At 33.0% G+C, this 21,105-nt stretch overlaps 3 protein-coding genes across 3 annotated transcripts; all 3 read right to left on the bottom strand.

Moving 5' to 3' along the window:
- Positions 1 to 2,121: 2,121 nt before the first annotated feature.
- LOC123909446 lies at positions 2,122 to 3,550 on the bottom strand. The gene is made up of 2 exons (XM_045960287.1): positions 3,290 to 3,550; positions 2,122 to 3,172 (listed from the first exon to the last, which is right to left on the bottom strand). Exons 1-2 carry the CDS (start codon positions 3,533 to 3,535, stop codon positions 2,201 to 2,203), a joined length of 1,218 nt encoding a protein of 405 aa, XP_045816243.1. The 5' UTR covers positions 3,536 to 3,550; the 3' UTR covers positions 2,122 to 2,200.
- A 2,653-nt stretch (positions 3,551 to 6,203) lies between these two features.
- On the bottom strand, positions 6,204 to 7,964 carry LOC123904179. Its single transcript, XM_045953869.1, has 3 exons — positions 7,331 to 7,964; positions 6,614 to 7,225; positions 6,204 to 6,496 (listed from the first exon to the last, which is right to left on the bottom strand). The coding sequence occupies exons 1-3, from the start codon at positions 7,962 to 7,964 to the stop codon at positions 6,204 to 6,206; spliced, it is 1,539 nt and encodes a 512-aa protein (XP_045809825.1).
- Positions 7,965 to 13,185: 5,221 nt separating this feature from the next.
- Positions 13,186 to 20,387, bottom strand: LOC123908684 (cytochrome P450 90B1-like). Its single transcript, XM_045959397.1, has 8 exons — positions 19,820 to 20,387; positions 19,296 to 19,620; positions 18,909 to 19,061; positions 18,474 to 18,725; positions 18,196 to 18,288; positions 17,683 to 17,761; positions 17,439 to 17,545; positions 13,186 to 14,030 (listed from the first exon to the last, which is right to left on the bottom strand). The coding sequence occupies exons 1-8, from the start codon at positions 20,032 to 20,034 to the stop codon at positions 13,779 to 13,781; spliced, it is 1,476 nt and encodes a 491-aa protein (XP_045815353.1). The 5' UTR covers positions 20,035 to 20,387; the 3' UTR covers positions 13,186 to 13,778.
- Positions 20,388 to 21,105: the final 718 nt, after the last annotated feature.

The following is a 21,105-nucleotide window of genomic DNA, read 5'->3' as shown; positions in this document are numbered from 1 at the left end:
TTTTTTTATATTTGTTTTTTCTAAATTGAAACACTAGTTTTGACATCATATAACATAAACTCACATTATTGAAGATCAAAACATAGTCAAAATCACAATTTTTTCAAAAAGTTGTATTTCAAAAATGATTTTTATGAAAATCTATTTGAAATAGCTTCAAAATTAAGTGATTTTTTCGAAATTTTGATATCCAAAACAAGTTTCAATAAAATAATTAAATACCTAAAATCACATTTCAAGTATAACTATTCAAAGAATTTTTTTTTTGTCAAAATTCAAAGCAAATTTCTATTTGAAGCTTTTATAAAAAGTTTCTTTAAAATTTTTTTTTACACAAAATTATATAACACTACAAGAATCTATTTTAAAAAATCTATAACAAATATGCCCATGATTTGAAGCTACGTTCCGTTAGATCACTTGTCATATCAAATTCATAACAAACTATCATTAATTAGATTTGTTTCACATCAGGTCAAAGTTTAATCCGTTCAAGAATTATAGTCCATGTTTCGAAAGTTCACAATCCATCGAAAAGAATAATACCTGGGAGTTAGTACAACTTCCAAGAGGAGTAAAGAAAATTGGTGTCAAATGGATCTACAAGACCAAGTACAATGAACAAGGCAAAATTGAGAAGTACAAGACCAGGTTAGTTGCTAAGGGATATGCTCAGCAACATGGATTTGATTTTAATGAGGTATTTGCTCCAGTTGCAAGATGGGATACCATTAGAGTCATATTGGTTGTTGCATGTTCGAAAGCATGGAATGTATACCAGTTTGATGTAAAAAGTGCTTTTCTACATGGAGAGTTAGATGAATACGTGGATCAGCCACCAGGCTATCAGGACGAAGATGGCATGGTATACAAACTGAGGAAAGCATTGTATGGACTCAAACAATCCCCTAGAGCATGGTATAACAAAATAGAGTCCTACTTTGTTCAAGAAAATTTTGAAAAGTGCCCCCATGAGCATACTTTATTTGTGAAGCAAGATGATAATGACAATATGTTGATTGTAAGCCTATATGTGGATGACTTGATCTTTAATGGTAACAATGATAAGATGTTTGAAAATTTTAAAAATTCCATGAAGAACAAGTTTTTCATGACTGACTTAAGCAAGATGAGTTACTTCCTTGGAGTAGAAGTAAAACAGCTTGACTGTGGGATTTTCATCTACCAGCAAAAGTATGCACTAGAAATTCTTGACAGGTTCAATATGAATCAATGCAATAAGGTATGCAGCCCCATAGTGTCCGGGAATAAGTTGACCAAAGATGAAAATGGAAGATTAGTAGATGCTACCAGTAATAGGTAGATGATTGGGTGCCTAATGTACTTGTTAGCTACAAGACTTGATCTCACCTTCTCTGTGTGTTTAATTGCAAGATATATGGAGAGACTTACTGAAATTCATCTAGCCGCTACAAAGAGAGTATTGAGGTATATCAAAGGGTCTATGAACTATGGTGTTTTATACAAGAAAAACTGTGAATTGGCTTTGAAAGGATGGACAAATAGTGACTATGCAGGAGATTTAGATGACAGAAAAAGTACTTCAGGACACTACAAGAAAACAAGCATTTACTGGCGGCCAAAAGCCCTCAGTAATGCACAAATTTCGTCTAAAATGCATGCATTACTGACGGCCTTGGGCCCTCTGCAATTAGCTCGCCAATAATGTTTACTGACGGCCCAGGACCGTCAATAACGTTACTGACGGCCTGGAGCCGTCAATAATGCCCAACGGTCAATTCAAAAGACTTACTCATTTACGACGGCCTGCAGCCGTCAGTAATGCTTGCCTGTTTGAAAATTGTGACGGCCTGCAGCCGTCAGTAATGTTAAACGAATTAAAAAAAAAATTAATAATTTAATTATTTAAAAATCAATATTAATATTGATTTTTAAATAATTAAATTATTAATTTTTTTTTTAAAATTCTAGTTTTAATAATTTAATTTTTTAAAAAAAATATACTGCATAATAAATAATTAAAAAATATTAAATATAATTTTATTTTTACAAAAAAATATTAAAATTTAATTAAAAGCATAATAAAAATACTTAACATAAGCATAATTAAACATAATAATAATATTGTCATTACAAAAAGAAAACAATTAAACATAATATAAATTGTCGTTATGTTATACAAATAATTAAATCAACAACAGATAATTAAAATTACACATCAAGGTTGGTCAGGCGGCTGATATAGTGGTCGCTTCCCCTTGCCACTGTATGTTGGCTGACGCGACCTTCCTCGGCCTCGGCCTCGGCCTCTACCTCCCTCATTTATTATGACTGCGGGGAGTGACGTTCGCGGAGGTCGTGCCACAGGCCTATGAACGAAGTTAATTGGGGCTTGATTGGGATCAAAGCTGGCTTGATTCGGGAAGAAGTTGTCTTGGGGTTGATTGGGGTTGTCATGTGGGATTATGAAGTCTTGTTGATATGGATTTGATGATCTCTGTCGATGGTATTCGGTGAAAGCAGTTTGTTGATTATTTCTACCGCTTCCGCCACTACTGCTTCCACTTGTTTGCCCAACAGGATCAAAAAATTGTAAATGAATTGGTTCATTAAGCATTTGACTCATATCCTCTATGCTCATACTCAGTACTGGATCACCCTCTCGGTACTCCGGCAGCTGATTCAAATTGACCATGCTATTCAAATCCGGTCGATATTCTTGTTCACCGGCATTTTGATTTTGTCGTGCCGATCCCTGAGATGATGATCCAACCCCCGCCGGCGCCGGCGCCCTCTGCCGCGCAAAGAATTCCTGCAATACATGTTGGACCCGTTGGTCCACCCGCTGATCAAATGTTGCTTCGTACTCATCGCGGAATTCTTCTCGATACGTGGCCCTCATTCGCGCTTCATACTCATCATCGGTTTCCTCTCTTTGAGCTGGACGAGAGCGTCCTGTACTAGATGAAGATGAAGATGTGTAAGTGACATCTCTCAAACTAGTTGGGTCACTTGCATATAAAGAAGATGTACACCCAGCAGCGAATTTGCGACCTCGAGTCGCACCACCAGCATTCTTAACAAAAGCCAACGACATCTTGTTTCGACGAACCTCCTCATTATCTCGCCTATGAGGTGGTAGTCGTAGTTGGCTTGCATTATATTCTTCAGCCCAAATTTGCGTCAACCTCTACAATAAATTAAAAAATAATTATAATTAATTAATTATAATGTTTAAATATAATTATAATGTTTAAAAAATAATGTTATAAGAAATAAATAATAAATAATATATATAAATACTTACCGAAACTTCTTGCGCCCTTGCCCCCGTCCATTCACCGGAATCTGCATACTTGTGCATCATGTCATTCATTTCCATAAAGGTGGGTGGACGACCAAATTGTTGAATGAACTCAAGACGAAGCGTTCCGGCAGATTTCGACCCTCCAGAGTGTACGCACGCACGATTGGCTTCATCGGTATTTCTGTTGGCTTTGTTCTTTATACACTTTGCCTTATACTCTTCCTCTTCCCATCTGAGGCACAACATAGGGTATGAATTACCAGCGAGCCAAAGTGGTGATTTTGAAGGATCCTTTTTAATCTTTTTCCGCGCTTCAAAAAGTAAGGTCGACAGACGCTTGGTGACTTTTTTGTTGAATATAGCCTCAATAGCCGCTGTGTGGTGATTTAGCCAAGTTACTTGCGACTACGAAAAATAAAGAAAAATTGTTAATAAATTAGTAAATATATGTTTAGTAATAAAATTGATTGGATAAAAAAGTAATTATAAATAAAAACGTACCCTGAAGCCATTCCAAAATTGTTGATATCCACGCTCATCTGCCCTGACCTCCGTCCAGTTGAGATATGGAGCCTGGAATTTGGATTTCAATGCATTATTGATTGCCTTCGTCGCCGCATTTTGGGGTTGCAAACTGCACAATATATATATATATAAATATATATATATATATATATATATATATATATATATATATATATATATATATATATATATATATATATATATATATATATATATATATTAGTTAAGAATAATAATCATATATATCCAATTAATTTATTAAACACAAATTCTTAATAATAATTAACTTACTCTGTGGCGGTATATGGCATGATGATGGGTCTACCATACCGGTCAACCAACAATTCATTTTGAGGAGCTAGAAGTGCAATATCGGCAATTTCCTCGTCCTCGTGGTCATCATCGTCGTCGTAGGAGTCGTACTCCTCTTCCACACCATCTACGGTTCGAGACTTGGGCATACCCTCCAACCATCGATTCCGAACAACGCGGCGGGGTAATCTACGTCTACGTCCACCGCGTCCGCGTCCTCCGCGTCCGCGTCCTCCGCGTCCGACACCCGGTGGTGGTGGAATATCATCAATGTCATCATCGACATTGTCATCATCGAAATTTTCTTCATCTGGATTCATCTATAATAAAAAAATATATGACAAATATATTTAAATAATTAAGAAATACATGACAAATATATATATAATTAAGAAATACATGACAAATATATATATATATAATTAATTAAGAAATACATGACATATATATATATATATATATATATATATATATATATATATATATATATATATATATATATATATATATATATATATATATATATATATATATATATATATATATATATATATATTGTTTTATAATTCATCATCATTAAACGATAAACAAATGCAACCAAAAACAAATATTCAAGTACAACGATTAATATTATTACAACGCGGATAACTATATTATAAAATTAATTGTCATCCCAATCTGATACATCTTCATCATCACTGCCTTCATCATCACCATTAGCTTCGACGTCCTCTTCATCAACATCACCATCAGAAGGTACTTCTTCGGCTTCTTCTTGTACACAAAGTTGATTAAAAGTTTCAACTGCAATGACATCATCAACATTGGACATCTCATCTTCCTGATATGGTTCATCTTCACGTTCATCTATCTCATTTTTTTCAATCAGACCCCTTGGTTTTGATGTTATTGCGGCACACCAACCTCGCTTATCCCTTGTAGTCGATGGATAAGGGACATAGTGAACTTGTCTGACGTTATGAGCCATAGCAAACGGATCATACAATGGATAATGTTTGTTCATTTTTATGTCCACGGTATTAGTCTTTGAATCATATCTGGTACCTCTATTTGAAGGATCAAACCATTTACAGTAAAACAACACGACTGTTTTCTTGTAATCAAGGTAATTGTATTCGATTTCAAATATGTTCTCAATGACACCGTAAAAATCTCCTTCACCATTTTCAGTCACACCTTTCATACACACTCCACTGTTTACTGTTGTTTTTCCTTCACTCCAACTGTGTGTCTCAAATCTGTAACCATTGACAAAGTAGGTGTGCCATTGTTTAACGGTTGACTTTGGGCCATCAGATAAGTTTCTCAAGTGTTGTATGATACGAGTTACGGGTGTTTGTTGGTACATGTATTCTTTGAACCATGCTGGAAATTGCGAATTGATTTGAGCAGAAGTATGTTGTGTTAAAAACATCCTAAGTTATTAAATATCGTTAGTTATAAGCGAACTTAATTGGAATAAATAATTATTTATTAACTAATTAAAAATACTCACTGTAAATATGGCTCGACTTCATTGCAATTAATCAGCAAGTGAACATGCGCTGAATAGAGAACTTTGTCACCAGGATACAACACTTTCTCACCACCACCATTACGACCAGGCAAGCTGAATATTGACATGTTTAATGGGTGAATTCTCACAGGCCGAGATGTTTCAGTTTCATTGCGAATATGGCTTGATGACAACGTGTCTTTGAAGTAATGCGAACAAAAGTAAATTGTTTCGCGGTGTAAGTATGTTGCACAAATTGAGCCTTCGACCCTAGCTTTGTTTTTCACGGCACGTTTTGCATAACCCATGAACCTTTCGAACGGGTACATCCATCTATATTGAACCGGCCCACCAAGTCTAGCCTCGTATGCAAGATGCACCACAACATGCTCCATAGAATCAAACAAGGCAGGAGGAAATATTCTCTCCAACTTACACAAGATCAGTGGAATGTCATTTTCCATCTTGATGAGATCAGCCTCTCTTAGCGTTGTCGAACACAAATTCTTGAAAAATTGACTGATTTCAATAAGCGGATTCAATACATGTTGGGGTAAAGAACTAAATGCAATCAGAAGTAAAGTCTGGAAAAAAAACATGACAATCATGACTTTTCATCCCACGCATCCTTCCATGGTCAACATCAGCGCATCTCGCCAAATTCGACGAATAACCGTCTGGCATCTTCACTTCTTTTACCCATCGACAAACAGATTTTGCTTCGTCAGGAGATAAAGTATAGTTTGCACGAGGTTTAAGAAGTTTGCCGTTAGATGTCTCCACCAACAACAGTTCGTTACGTTTGCAATACAACCCTATGTCTCTCCTCGCGTTGTCATTATCTTTCGTTTTTCCTTTGACATTCATGACAGTGTTAAATATATTTTCAAACAAATTTTTCTCAATATGCATAACATCAAGGTTGTGACGTAAAAGGTTGTCTTTCCAATACGGCAGATCCCAAAAGATACTTCTTTTTGTCCAGTTGTGCGTTTGTCCATAACCACGCGGTTTAGAGGCAACACCACTTACAACCTCAACCTTTGGAATATCTTTCACTTTGTTCCAGACTTGTCGGGATGTCAAATAATCTGGTGGATCACGAGTCTCGGTGTCACCATGAACAAAAGCATTTTTATTTCTTCTAAACGGATGATCAGTAGGCAAGAACCGACGATGACAGTCAAACCAAGTAGCCTTCCCACCGTTGTGTAACCAAAACGCTTTGGTGTCCATCATGCAAATAGGACATCCTAGTTTACCATGTGTCCCCCATCCAGACAACATCCCATATGCAGGAAAATCATTAATGGTCCACATCAAAGCTCCTCTCATATTGAAATTTCGTTTTTGGTTGATATCATACGTCGCAACACCGTTCCACAATCTCTTCAAATCATCAATCAAAGGTTGTAAATAGATATCAATACCAACAGTTGGACTAGATGGGCCTGGTATTACAACGGCTAAAAACATGTAAGGTTTTGACATGCACATATCAGGAGGAAGATTGTACGGGGTAACCAGAACAGGCCAACATGAATATGGAGTGGCTGATACTTGAGTATATGGTGTAAATCCATCTGAGCATAACCCAAGTCGGACATTCCGTGGCTCCGAAGCAAATTCGGGATAAAATTGATCAAAATGCTTCCAAGCCATTCCATCAGAAGGATGTCGCAACTCACCTGACATTTTTCTCCTTTCATAGTTTTCACGATGCCATGTCATTTTACTGGTAGTTTGCATCGATGCATACAACCTTTGCAACCTTGATATTATGGGTAAATAGAACATCGCCTTTCTTGGGATTGGCTTCCTTCTGACTGACCGTGAATTTCTTGTTACACGATATCTTGGTTCTTGACAAAATTTACATTCAAGTAATGCACCGTCATCTACACCAAATTCGTTGCTATAGTACAACATACACCCGTTAACACAACAGTCAATTCTCTTCGCTCCGAGTCCTAACTTTGCAACCAATTGTCTTGCTTCGTAATAATTTTTTGGCAAATCAAGAGGACGGTCTATTGTTATATCCAACATCAGTTTCGTTATCAAGTCCATGGTGTATTCTGAAACAAGACATTCAGACTTGATACCCAAAAGTCTAATACACACCGTTAACTTTGAGTCTCGAGAGCCTTCACACAACAGTGTATTTGTCTCTTTCAAAAGATCAAAAAATCGCTGGGCTTCCTCATTTGGTCTCTCGACGCTAACATCAGCGTCATATTCATCATCAGCAGGGTCGTCGACATCATTTGGCACATAAATCGGCGTATTAAACCCAAGGGCATTAGTTATCATATTATCCATCTCATTAAACGGATCATAATGCTGATGATAATATTCGGGAACAACAACGGGCTGAAAAACACTGCTTGAAGCACGATTTTGATTCACGGGAACAGTCGTGGAACATCCCTCGCCATGACTTGACCAAACCCAATAATTAGGTTGGAATCCCTTTTTATATAAATGAGACCTAATTTCATCTTCGCTCCGTATTCTTGTACATCGACAAAGTACACACAGACATCTAATTCCCCCTTCACGTATCACAATGTCATTATATTTTACTGTATTGATAAACATTTCGACCCCTATTTTAAATTCCTCTTTAACCCGGCCCCTCTTTCCAGGATTATGTCTATCGTACATCCAATTACGATTGGTAAAATCCATATCTGCGTAGTTTAATTAATATATAATTAGATCAATGTATTAAATTTATTACTTTATTTTTCAAAAGTATTTTGGACATATATATATGTCTACTCAACAATAACATATAAACTTTTAACATTTTATTTTTAAAGTTTATGGTTTATTAAATCTAAAAAATACTAAGTTTTTTAGTTGACAAAACTACCGACTTTTTAACATATATATTATAATTTTTTAAAATATAATTTTTTTTCTTTTTTTAAATACATAGTAATAATAAAATGCTAGTAACTATTTCTAAGTGTACGGTAAAAAAAAACTATCACTAAATATTATAAATTAAAATTACATATATTACTTACTTGGGTGCCGGCGGGTAGAGTCTTACTTGGCGCGCTCCTAACCACAAACTCCGCTCCTAACCCACGACCTCCGATGACCACGAGAATTTGCTAATAAAAATTGTAAACAACAAAATATTAGAACATATACATTTAAATAACAAAGTAAAAATTTTAACTTTAAAAGTAAAACACAAACACTTACCACTTTTTAGATGGAGATATGAAAATTACATTACTTTTTTAAAAATACACAAACTGTTAAAAATTTTCTTTTTTAAAAAGAATTTTTTAAAAATTTCGTGTTTTAAAAAAAGAATATAAATATACTGTTTTTTTGAAAAAAAAAGTACTTATTAAAAAAAAAAAATCTGTTTTCGAAATAAACAAAATTAAATATATTTTTTAAATTTTTTTTACAAAAACAATAATTTTTATACATAGTGATAAGAAAATATTAGTAACAAATTACAAAGTATTAATTAATAACTATTACTAAGTATACGGTAAAAAAAAACTATCACTAAGTATTATAAATTAAAATGACGTTACTTACTTGGGTGCCGAGTAGATTCTTACTTGGTGCGCTCCTAAACCACGAACTCCGCTCCTAACTCACGACCTCCGATGACCACGAGAATTTACTAATAAAAATGGTAAACAACAAATATTAGAACATATACATTTAAATAACAAAGCAAAAATTTTAACTTTAAAAACACTTACCACTTTTTGGATGGAGATATGAAAATGACATTACTTTTTTAAAAATACACAAACTGTTAAAATTTTTCTTTATTAAAAATAATTTTTTAAATATTTCGTTTTTAAAAATAAGAATATAAATATACTGTTTTTTTGAAAAAAAATTACTTATTTTAAAAAAAATATTACTGTTTTCGAAATAAACAAAATTAAATATATTTTTTTAATTTTTTTTTACAAAAACAATAATTTTTATACTTAGTGATAAGAAAATATTAGTAACAAATTACAAAGTATTAATTAATAACTATTACTAAGTATACGGTAAAAAAAAACTATCACTAAGTATTATAAATTAAAATTACGTTACTTACTTGGGTGCCGAGTAGATTCTTACTTGGCGCGCTCCTAACCCACGAACTCCGCTCCTAACCTACGACCACGAGAATAAGAATTGCTAATAAAAATGGTAAACAACAAATATTAGAACATATACATTTAAATAACAAAGCAAAAATTTTAACTTTGTAAAAATAAAACACAAACACTTACCACTTTTTGGATGAAAATATGAGAGTTAAAAGTATGAAATTTAAGAGAGAAGTTAGAGAAAATTTAGAGAGAGAATGGAAATGTAAAAATGAAGTGAAGTGTAGAATGGATTTGTTGAAGAATTATAAATAGGAGAAGTGAGTTAATGTTGTTTCCAACGGTCAAAAATTTAATTTTCGTATAATTCAAACATTACTGACGGCCCCTGACCGCCATAAATGTCCAACGGTCATGCATTACTGACGGCCTGAAGCCGTCGTAAATGCTCCCACTTTTCCTTCCTTCAAGACGCGTTACTGACGGCCCCTGACCGTCACAATTGTCAAACGGTCCATTCATTACTGACGGCCTGCCGCCGTCGTAATGTGTCACACCTTTTCCGTCTTTCAAGAAGCATTACCGACGGCCCTTGACCGCCACAAATGCTCATTTTGACCGTTTTGAATTTTTACGTCCTCCAAGATGCATTATTGACGGCTGAGAGCCTTCAATAACTAAAAATACATTACTGAGGGCCTTTAGCCCTCAATAAGTTTGGTCAAGAATAACTTGTTTTCTTGTAGTGGGCTATGTATTCATGCTTGGATATGGCCCTATTTCATGGTCATCTAAGAAGCAAGCTATTGTCACTCTTTCAACTACTGAGGCAGAGTTTGTGTCTGTTGCTTAGGGGCTTGTCAAGCTATCTGGCTGAGGAGAGTGCTTGATCAACTAAAGCAAGTTCAAGGATGCACAATGATACACTGCGATAATAGTTCTTCTATTAAGCTTTCTAAGAACCCTGTGATGCACGGCAGGAGCAAACACATAGATGTGAGATTCCACTTTCTCTGAGACTTGACAAAGAAGGAGTTGTTGAACTCATTCACTGCAATACTCAAGATAAAATTGCAAACATCATGACTAAAGCTTTAAAGCTTGATCAGTTTTGTAATCTTAGGACTAGACTTGGTGTGTGTGATGTTAATAGTTGTGTTTAGATGCTTATGTCCTAGGTTTTATGTAAATTGTGATCAGTTTAGGAGAGTGGATGTTGGGCCTAGCTAGTAATCTAAGCCCATAGGCGCGCGCAATGACTTGCTTATGTGCCAAAGTCAATTGTGCTTTGTAATCTCCCTATAAAAGGGACTCTTTGTTGTTGCTTAATGATAATGAAACACTTTTACTCCTAACAAAACAACGATCAATAAATCGGCAACTTAAGCACAACCGAATAATTGAGTCTCCTTAGATGTACCCTCGCAGCTCACCATAAATTGAAAGATGAAAGATAAATACTCTATTGTAGTTAAATCTCTATAATCTTCTAAAATTTTCACTAAATTAAACATTGAAGTCCTTATGAATACACCGGCCGGCGGCCACCTATTCCGTGAAGCAGCCATTGCCTAATCCGTATTTGAGCAACTTCGGTCATAATCTTCATGTCTACATCAGACCAAGACTCACGAGCCAATTAAAAATAAGTAATTTATAATTGAATAAATTATAGTATATCTATCTGGTACTCTAATTTATTTATTTTGATGCACCTAAATTATTGTATATCTATTTGAATCTCCAAAGCTGGAGAAGTTGGATTTGTCGGTGCTTTTTTTGTTTGATTATAGCAAATCATTAGTTGTTCACTTGCCCTCCTCTCATATAATTCATTCATCCCCATCCGCATTTTTGTTAGGTTGGATATTTTGTAAACCTTACAAAATTCAGTTAGTTATTGTGTATTTTTTTTGAACGAGACTTTGATAATGAAATACTATAATAGTGTAATTCAAATCAATCAAATATGACACCAATACTGATATATTAACATCAATATGATAAAAATAATTATACCAATCGTTAGTTGATTCAGTGATTGATGATTGACGTTAAACTTGGTAGGAAAAATCACAGTTTGATCCTCCGAAACTACGATCAGAAAGAGTCTGAAATCACTTGAGAACAGAACTAACTTCGAACCAGATTAGGTGGCCCAATGGGCCGAATACCGGTGGTGAAGAAAAAATTATATACAATTTTTTAGGCACAGTGTAGAGACTAATTTTTCGAGTCTTCTGAAACATAAATGGATGACAAACTCTCAAATTTATGACAAAGGATTGAGTCGGCCAATTTTTGAATTTTGTTGTGATTTAAAAGGAGGTACGGTTAGATTTGTCTTAATAAGTCCTAGACCTTGGTGTGGATCTACAAACGTGCGTACATGTAGACCATAGATATTGAGAGGACGAAGGTGCATCAAAAGGAATACAAGAAGATTAGAAAGCGAAAGTTAGCCTAACAAGGAAGCTCTATCTACAACTTTGTGATCTTGCGCTATTCACGGTTCAAGCATGCACATACATGCCAAATTAGTAAGTGTGCTTAATTTGTAACTTAAGCTTAGCTCAAGCTCAATTGGCAAGGATGTTATATTATATATACAGGGACCGGAGTTTGAACTGCGGTAATCTCACTTATCCATTTTAAGCGTGTAATATCTAGTCATTATGCTATTTGATAAAAAAATAATAAAAAATAAATGTGCTTAAATGTTAATCTGGTCTATTTATAAATACAAGACTTTAAAGTTGACTTTTTTTGTGGTTAAGTAGCCGAGTGACTAGAAATTTCACCTTAAATGTGAATAAGCGTCGTGTCCGAAATTCGAAGCCCAACTCCTGCACATGTAGTGCGATATCCCTACCAACTGATGAGCTAAACTCATGGGGACAACATTGACTTTAATAATAAGAGATATTTTGTTTTTTGTTTACTTACAAGTTGATGGTCACATCACAACCACCGCAATATGATTTCCATCCTCTTCCTCAATTGCCTTTTGGGGAAAATAAGACAATTCCCACAAAAATCTCCACTAACGGATACAAATTGACATCCCTATACACATAGTTGACCTTCACTAAGAGTTGTGTAAGCACTGATGCCCACTTTGTTTTGAGGAGAAAACAAAGTCATATTATAGACACTTCTATAAAAGAAATGACCACAAGTAATTTGACTAATTAATAGTGGAAACACCATTGACATAAAGATCGTTAAGAACACACTCTCTAATGTAAAACTTTTATAAACTCGGATTAGGTTTACACTTTTATTTTTGACAAATAGTATACACTTTTATTAATTACAAATTCTACACAAAAGATGTCACCTTGAGGTAGAGACATTGTATTTTATGTGCAGGAGTTGGAGTTCGAATCCCGAACATTCCACTTATTCAGTTTTAAGGTAAAAATTTTAGTCATTAAGTTACTTAAAAAAAAATCTACACAAAAGATAATTGAATCTTTATATATAGTAAGAATAGTAGATTACAGTACTGAAATAATAACAATAATACAAATGAATAAATATTCACTCGTCCTAGTCTTTTGGAATATATAAAAATGTACAATGTAGGTGGACTAGCTACCATTAAAAACCTAATACAGCCTAGAGGTAGAAAGAAACAGATAAATGAAGTGGTCATATTGACATGCCATTGTACTTCAATTGGATTTTTTCCTTCTCCCTCCCTTCACACGTGTGTGAACTTCTAGAGCAAAAAATAACTTGATTGGTTCAAATGTGATGCCTTGAAATGATCTCCAAATCGAACTTAGATTGCCTGATGTAATGGTCACACCAAATTTTAAATCCCGCCTATTAATCGGAGATTGAACGACTCATATTACACAATCAATAGGTAGCATGGCATTACAAACGTTAATTTGAGATCAGATAACCTAGATCTGTAATTGCGTATAGCATGATATCCAAATTCTTCCAAATATACAACCGAAGGCTATATAGTAGGTAGCATTGTCATGTGGTAATTTTCTCCTTTATAGAGTGGGTGATCTAACTAATTGGACTTAATTCATATTAAAGAATGGGCTTGGACTCTAATTTGTAGGCCTTTAGGAAAATCGACAAAAGGGTAGGCAAAAGCTTGATCTTTATTATCAAGCAATTCCCAATTGTAATTAAGGATGAGATGGTGGATGAAAACAGCCATTTCAAGCTTAGCTAATTCTGATCCTGCGCATAGTCGTGGTCCTCCCCCAAATGGTAAGAAATTATTATTGCAAGATGTGCTTGAGTTTGGACAATTTCCATGATTACCATTGTTCTGCACCACCAATATCAACATCATTGTCAATTAAAATAATAGTACTAACTAACATATATTATGTTAACATTGTAAACATGACATGTATTACGAATTTGGATTCCATGCGATCGTAGGTTTTGCATTCACATGTAGTAAGACACATATTGCTTGTTAAACTGAGATCAAATGATGTAAATTATTTGAGTTTAAAATTCACACCACTCGATTTTAATTTAACTACTACTAATATGACTGACTGTGTGAATACGTAAACTTAGTAATCCTAGTTCATGGAGTAGTGACATAGTAATGATGTGAAAAAACAATGATTTGAATAAGTGTCTATTTCTAGTGGATATGCATATCAATATCAAATGGTTTTTATACTAACATTATTAAAAAAGGTAGTAGTAGTAGTAGAAATTAAGAATACAACATCAAATCATGACACATGAAAGCGTGGCCACATCTAACATCTCGAGGCTAAGGATAAATAATAGTATAAGATTGATGATTTCTGGTGTTGGAGCGGACTACGGTACTTGTCGCAAACAATCATAATTGTGTTATCTATAAATTGGTCACTCTTCCCACTTGGCTACATATGTATGTGTATGTTCGATACGGTATTCAACACTAATTTAAAGTAATGTAATAAATAAATCAAAATAGTTAGTTCTAAGTTATAAGAGATTTAATCGACTAAATAAGTTGTTGGAGATTCGATTTTGTAACAATTACTTATGGAGTTGGAAGAGCATAATCTATTCTTTTTGCTAAGTAACTTAGTGACTAAATTTTTTACCTTTGAAATGAATAAGTGACATGTCCGAAATTCGAATTTCAACCCTACATATATAATGTAACGTTTCTACCAATTGAGCTAAACTAATATAGACAATCCACTTTATATATCTAATAATTTTTTTTAAAAGGAGATTAGTTTAATACAGTAACCTAAAAAAATATGGATGAAGTGTCGGTTATTTCGCTAAAGAGAGTAAGAGACTAGAAGAGAGATCGTCGTATTAAATTTAGAGGAAAAATACAAAACGATAGTAAATTTTGTACTCCTCCGTCCCAATTTGATTGATACAGTTGACTGTTGTGCACTTTTCATATATGCTGTTTTAACCTTATTTTTCTACTAATAAACAAAAATAAACATTAGCATATAAGATGTTTGATTTGTCTCGATGAACATTTTTAAAATATCAAATTTTTATAATTTTTACTATTATACAATTAAAAATGTTAATCATCAAAATTATGCATCGGCATACGTGAAACAGTCAACTGTGTTAATCAAAAAGTATAATGTTAAATTAAAGGAATTTTAACTCATATTGATCATGTTGTCAAAAAAACTCATATTGATCATGTTACATTAATCTTAGATATTTACTTACCCTTTTCTCTCTTTTTTGAGTGTTTTTTTTGTTCTTTCTAATTTATCAATTTTTTTTTCAAGTAAACAAACATGCATTCACCAAGAAAATCTATTTCCATCTAAATATTATTTGGAATTTTTTAAAAAAATTCTTCCTCACAACACTTGACACGTCGTAACTTCGTAAGTGAGTTAGGACCATAATGAAAAAATGAATTAAAGAAAAAAGGCATATATGCACGTGCAATTGATAGGCCCACTTTCCACATGGGCATTAATTAGTGACCTGGAAACTAACCCACACGTTCACAAAAGAACCATGCTTGCTCATCATCATAACATCTTTTGGGACCTACATCCGTAGTACTACTGTTTACAACGTACCCGTCGCCGATCATGACACTTCAGCATCCTTCGACTGATCCAGATCGTTCTTAAATGTAAAATAATTTAGTCACATTATTTTATTATCTTTTTAATTACTTTTTTTAATTTTTGTAAAATGAAAATCATTTAAGATCGTGCCTATATAAGAAATATTATTATTTTTCTCTGCATTTTCTTACTATAATTTTGAATATGTATAGTTTTATGAACCCGACCCGAATTGCACACATTCATAGAATATATAACCGTATGATTAAGATTATATGGCCTAAATTTTAAATATGTATTAATTCTATTTATTTTAGCTAGCCATTTAAAATATTTGATTTCGATCGAACTATGGATCATGTAATTGTGTGAGGTCATTGAGCATACAATTTAAGTTCATAGTTTTATACCCTCAAATTCTAAGTTATGGCTTTTAATTTTTGAGTTTGGGTTTGAGTTATACTCAATAAAATTATTGAACCAAATTCTCTTTTGAGATATATGCTTAAAGTAAAAGTCTTGGTAGGACTCTTGTTTTTAATAAATTCTTTATAGGACTTGTGTAATATTCACCTTTTGAACTATTTTTTTTGAGTTGGGTTAAGCCTAAAAAGTAAAAACCTAAATTCAAAATTGGAACTTTATAAGCACATGCATGGAATGGACCCCGTTTGATCCTTTATTGTGATAGTTGACTTCTAATAAACATAAACTACTAAATAAAAATCAAACATAAATTCATAGTGCAATAAAAAAAACTTGTATATAATTTTATTTTATGTACAATTTTTTTACTAGCGTTAGCGATAATTAATTTCTGTTGAGGAACTTATTACATACTCAAGATGAGTCTTTTCTTCACAATTGAATTATTATACATGTTTTATTACAAATAAAATAAATGATTAATATTTTAAGATAATTTTTACTCCATGAACTCTAATCATTCCTTGAACAATAAGCATTGGTTGAGGGTGGTGTATCAATAGATTAGCTAATTAATTAATTAATTATTCATCTAAATGTTGACCCATCATAGAATAATTTATAGTAATTATTAGGGGAGTAGCATGTGCACTTGTGATGAATAAAAAATGTGCTAAATAGCTATAGGACCAAGTCAACATTAACAATGATCAAATATCAACGTTATTTTCATTTGTGTTTGTCAAAGCCGTGCAATGTGTGTACGTTATGTTAGGTCTGATTCTGAAGTGCCAACCATAAAAATTCATTGTGTTCTTCAAATTAGGAAGATAACTTAAAGAAGCTAAAAATCTCAATACTAAGTTACATTTTTGGCAAATTTCTCAAACTTTTAAAAGTGAACCAAATTTTGTTCACAACCACACCTCCAAAGGAAAGCCCAAGTTGGGTTCCACCACAACAACAATTTTAAGTGCTTGGGGACCCCTACCAATCATTATTCTTTTTCCCCCCTTTTCTTAATAATTACAATATTTATTTATATATATAGATTTTTAATTAATTAAGCTTTGGCTTTAAAAAAGAAGGGAAAAAAAAAGAAAGATGCATAATAATGATACAATGCATGCTTTAAAATAAAATAATTTAGTCAATCTCTGCATTCACATAGTCGGTATGTAAATGCTGGGATTACTGACTACTGAGAACCAGACTCGGCGCATTTAAGAACTAACCTGCCATCTCCATGGATTAAAGTGTTGAGGTTGGTCAAAAAGTAATGGATCCAAATGCACGGCTGCAATGACCGGAAGGACTTTCCACCCACATGGAATATCATAACCTTTTTCAAACACAAAAACAAATTTCACTTTACTATAACTATTCTCTATTCCTTTTTCTTATAAAAGAGATTTTGATCTTACTACTAAAAATGAATTTATAGTACTATTTATATATTATATGCTTTTAATGTACTACCTTTGTACCGAACATCTTTAAGAGCCTTCCTATGAAGGAACCTCACAACATTTCCTAGCCTTAGTGTCTCGTTCACAACCTGTAAAAAAATTAGCAACTAATAATGTTATGTTATGCATATATACACTTTAATACATGCTTAAATATAATCTAATTCTCACTTTACGTAAAGATTATCTATTTTTCTTCATTTTTTTAACCAATAATGATGTTCTGTTGCAAACACTTTAGAGGGGCTTTGTCATCTAATATAATATTCATATTCTTTCATTGTTAGTAATAACAATGCTGTGTTTGTGAGCATAACTCAGTTGATAAAAATATTGCATGAAATATGAAGGACTGAAGTTCGAATTTTGATATTTCAATTTATTCATCTTAAAAAGTAAAACTCTAGCCACTTGACTATTTCACCAAAATAAAATAATAACAATGCTTATATGTATTTAATAAAAAGAAAAAAAAGGACAAGAAGACCCTTCTAATTTACTGTATTTATCATATATGACTTACACAGTGAGTAAATTCCATTTTTTTGTAGTCTTCCCAAGTCAATTCTGTTTCCCCTGCTTGCTTTTTAGCTCTGGCAATTTCTCTGTGTTCTTCCTATTGTTTTTCAACAAAAAATAATTAATACAATAAAATTTTAATTTATTTTTTTGTAGATTACTGTATTATAAATTAGAAGCTGAAGTGAGAGAATATGTAGATATATTTTTTAGAATAATAATATAAAAAATTAATAATAATATTCATTGTATCTAACATCATTAATGTTTGTACTTGCTTACCCTTAATTGTTGTATAGCTTGAGGACAATCAGGAAGAAAGTAAATAGCAAGAGCTATAGAAACAGAAGAAGTTTCATGACCAGCAAAGAGTAAACTAAGAATCAAGTCAAGAATTTGCTCTGTTGAAAGATTTGAATGTTTCAAAACCCAATTCAAAAGATCATCTTCCTCCAAATTTTCATTTCCTTCTTTCATTCTTTTCATCCTTTCTTCCATTTTCCCCTCTATGAACTTCAATATTGTGCACCTAGACTATAAAATACAATTAAACATTAAAAACAAAAATTAAACTCTATTTGGATTCATATGAGAAAACTACGGTAACACTGTAATTTTGTCAAACTCACTGATACGTGCGCTAAATATAATGGTAGAGTAACAAATGAGGCTGTCTAAATTATTAAAAAAAGAAAGTGTCATCATTATCATCATTACCTTTAATGCTTTCCAGTATGCAGTTCCAGGAAAATTCAATGGTGGTGATACAACTCCTTTCATGAAAGTAACATACTCTTTTTTTAATTTCTCTGTCTCTATTTTCCCAGGTTGCAAACTCATAATATGTTCTGCCATCAAATTAAATGTGAACTGCAATTTAAGCCAAAAAAAACTTTAGTTTATCTATTGAAAAAACATCAAAAACAATTCTACTAAAAATCAAAATAAACTACTAAATACATGTTTGGTATCACGGTGGATATGTCAGAATCACGGTGATCCACCGTAATTTTCCAAAAGCTACACTCTATAGCTTCTGCAAAATTACGGTAAGTTACTGTGATTCTGGTATATCAATCGTGATACAAAACATAAGGCTAATACCTTTTTAGCTTCATCTTGAGCTGCAAATGTGGATTTTTCCTTCCAAGAACTTAAAACAAGAAGTGTATGTTTCTCAACCTCTTTCAATAGATGTGTTCTAAGTCTAGCATGACTCAAAAAATTGAGTGATATAACACGCATGTCTCTATGCATGTCACCAACCAAAACTAACATAGACCATTTTCCAAGTATTCCACCAATGCTTCTAGGATAACTACACTCAAATAATTTTCCTTCATTTTGTAATATGAACCTATTCAATCCTGCATCTGCTGAAACTATTGCTGGTTCCCCAAACAATTTTGACTTGTAAATTTTACCATACCTGCATATAACTTGAGGTGTTAGTTCAGTGGTATCAGTTTAGCTTATAACTTCAAGTTACCGACTACCGAGTTCAAATACTGTCGGCATGATTGTAAAATGGTCATTAGCGTCACCGATTAATAAAAAATTTCTTGAAAAAAGAAGAAAAGGGGTCATTTTTGTTTCTCTAAAAAAGAGATTTTTATTAGAAATTATACCTTGCTATGTGTTGTTCCATGAATTCACCTATTGTTGTGGCAGAATAAGGTTTCAAGTAACCAAATGTTTCTCCAATAAAAGGCAAACCCATTTTTCCTGGTGGAAGATTAAGCTTGGGTTTGGCATGTTTTCTTTTGATGAGAATGAAAATGAAGATGAAAAGAAGAGAAAGAATTGATGAAAGAAAATAGAAAGTTATGTCTGAGTCAGACATGGAGCTAAACCTTAATTGTTTGGTCTTAATTTATGTTTGTACTTTGTTCTAAGCAAAACAAAAAAAAAAAATTGGTAATTCTTATATAAGAAAAGAGGTACTAGAAAAGGGTTTTTTAGTTTTACAAAGATGTTCCATTTTGTGAAGTAATAAAATTCAATGAAGCAAGTGGTTTCAATGAAAGTGTGAAGCCAATAGAGGGTGCTTTTATAAGCTTCTGTTCTGTCTTTAAAGCAATAAAAATAAAGAAAAAAACGGAAAGTAGTAGCAAAATTGGCTTTACACTATGGAAAAACAGTGCACTTTGCTAATTAAATCTAGTTTATACTTAAAAACCAATTCTACATTTTTTAAAAATAAATAAATATGAGGTTTGGTCCTCTAAATATATCATTTTTTTAACTTTTTTAACTCCGGTAATTTTTTTGTTTGAGTTCGGTTGAGGAAAATTCAAAAACAGATATTTATAGTCATAATTCATTGAGCCATGTACCGCTATAGGATGTAACCCAAAATATTAAGATGTTAGATTTATGAGTCATCTCACTTATAAAATGCGCAACGTCCAATTTTCTAAACAATATGAAGGTTTTGGGTTAAAGTGTTGCGTCCAACTCATTTGTATAGTTGTTCTTAAGCCCAATAAGGATGATTCCCTGACTGTCCCCTCCTGACTCAATATGGTATTAGAGCTGATGGTTCGATGAATGTTTCGACCAGCTCCTTATATCAAAAGTCTTCCTGACGAAGGTGATAGGCGGCGTGTCCCGTTGAAGTAGAGGCAATGGCGGTACAAGTGTATGTGGATGAAAAAGCTTCTGCTTGAGAGTGAACATCAACAATTGAAGGACTCACACTTGAGGGAGAAATTATTGTGACAAATGTGATTGAGTTAAGTTCCACGTTACTTAAAAAAAGTGAAGGTTGAACACTTTATAAAGTCAGATGACCCATAAACCCAACACTTTAAGGTTTTGAGTTATAGTGTATTCACTTTTAAAAAAAAAATTTAGCTACTAAACTACTAAAAAAATATTACTCCCTCCGTCCCAAAAATATAAGATCTCGTTG

Source organism: Trifolium pratense, linkage group LG2, assembly GCF_020283565.1.
Source record: "Trifolium pratense cultivar HEN17-A07 linkage group LG2, ARS_RC_1.1, whole genome shotgun sequence".
In the NCBI taxonomy this organism is placed as follows: Eukaryota; Viridiplantae; Streptophyta; class Magnoliopsida; order Fabales; family Fabaceae; genus Trifolium; species Trifolium pratense.
This window is presented reverse-complemented; position numbering and strand designations above follow the sequence as displayed.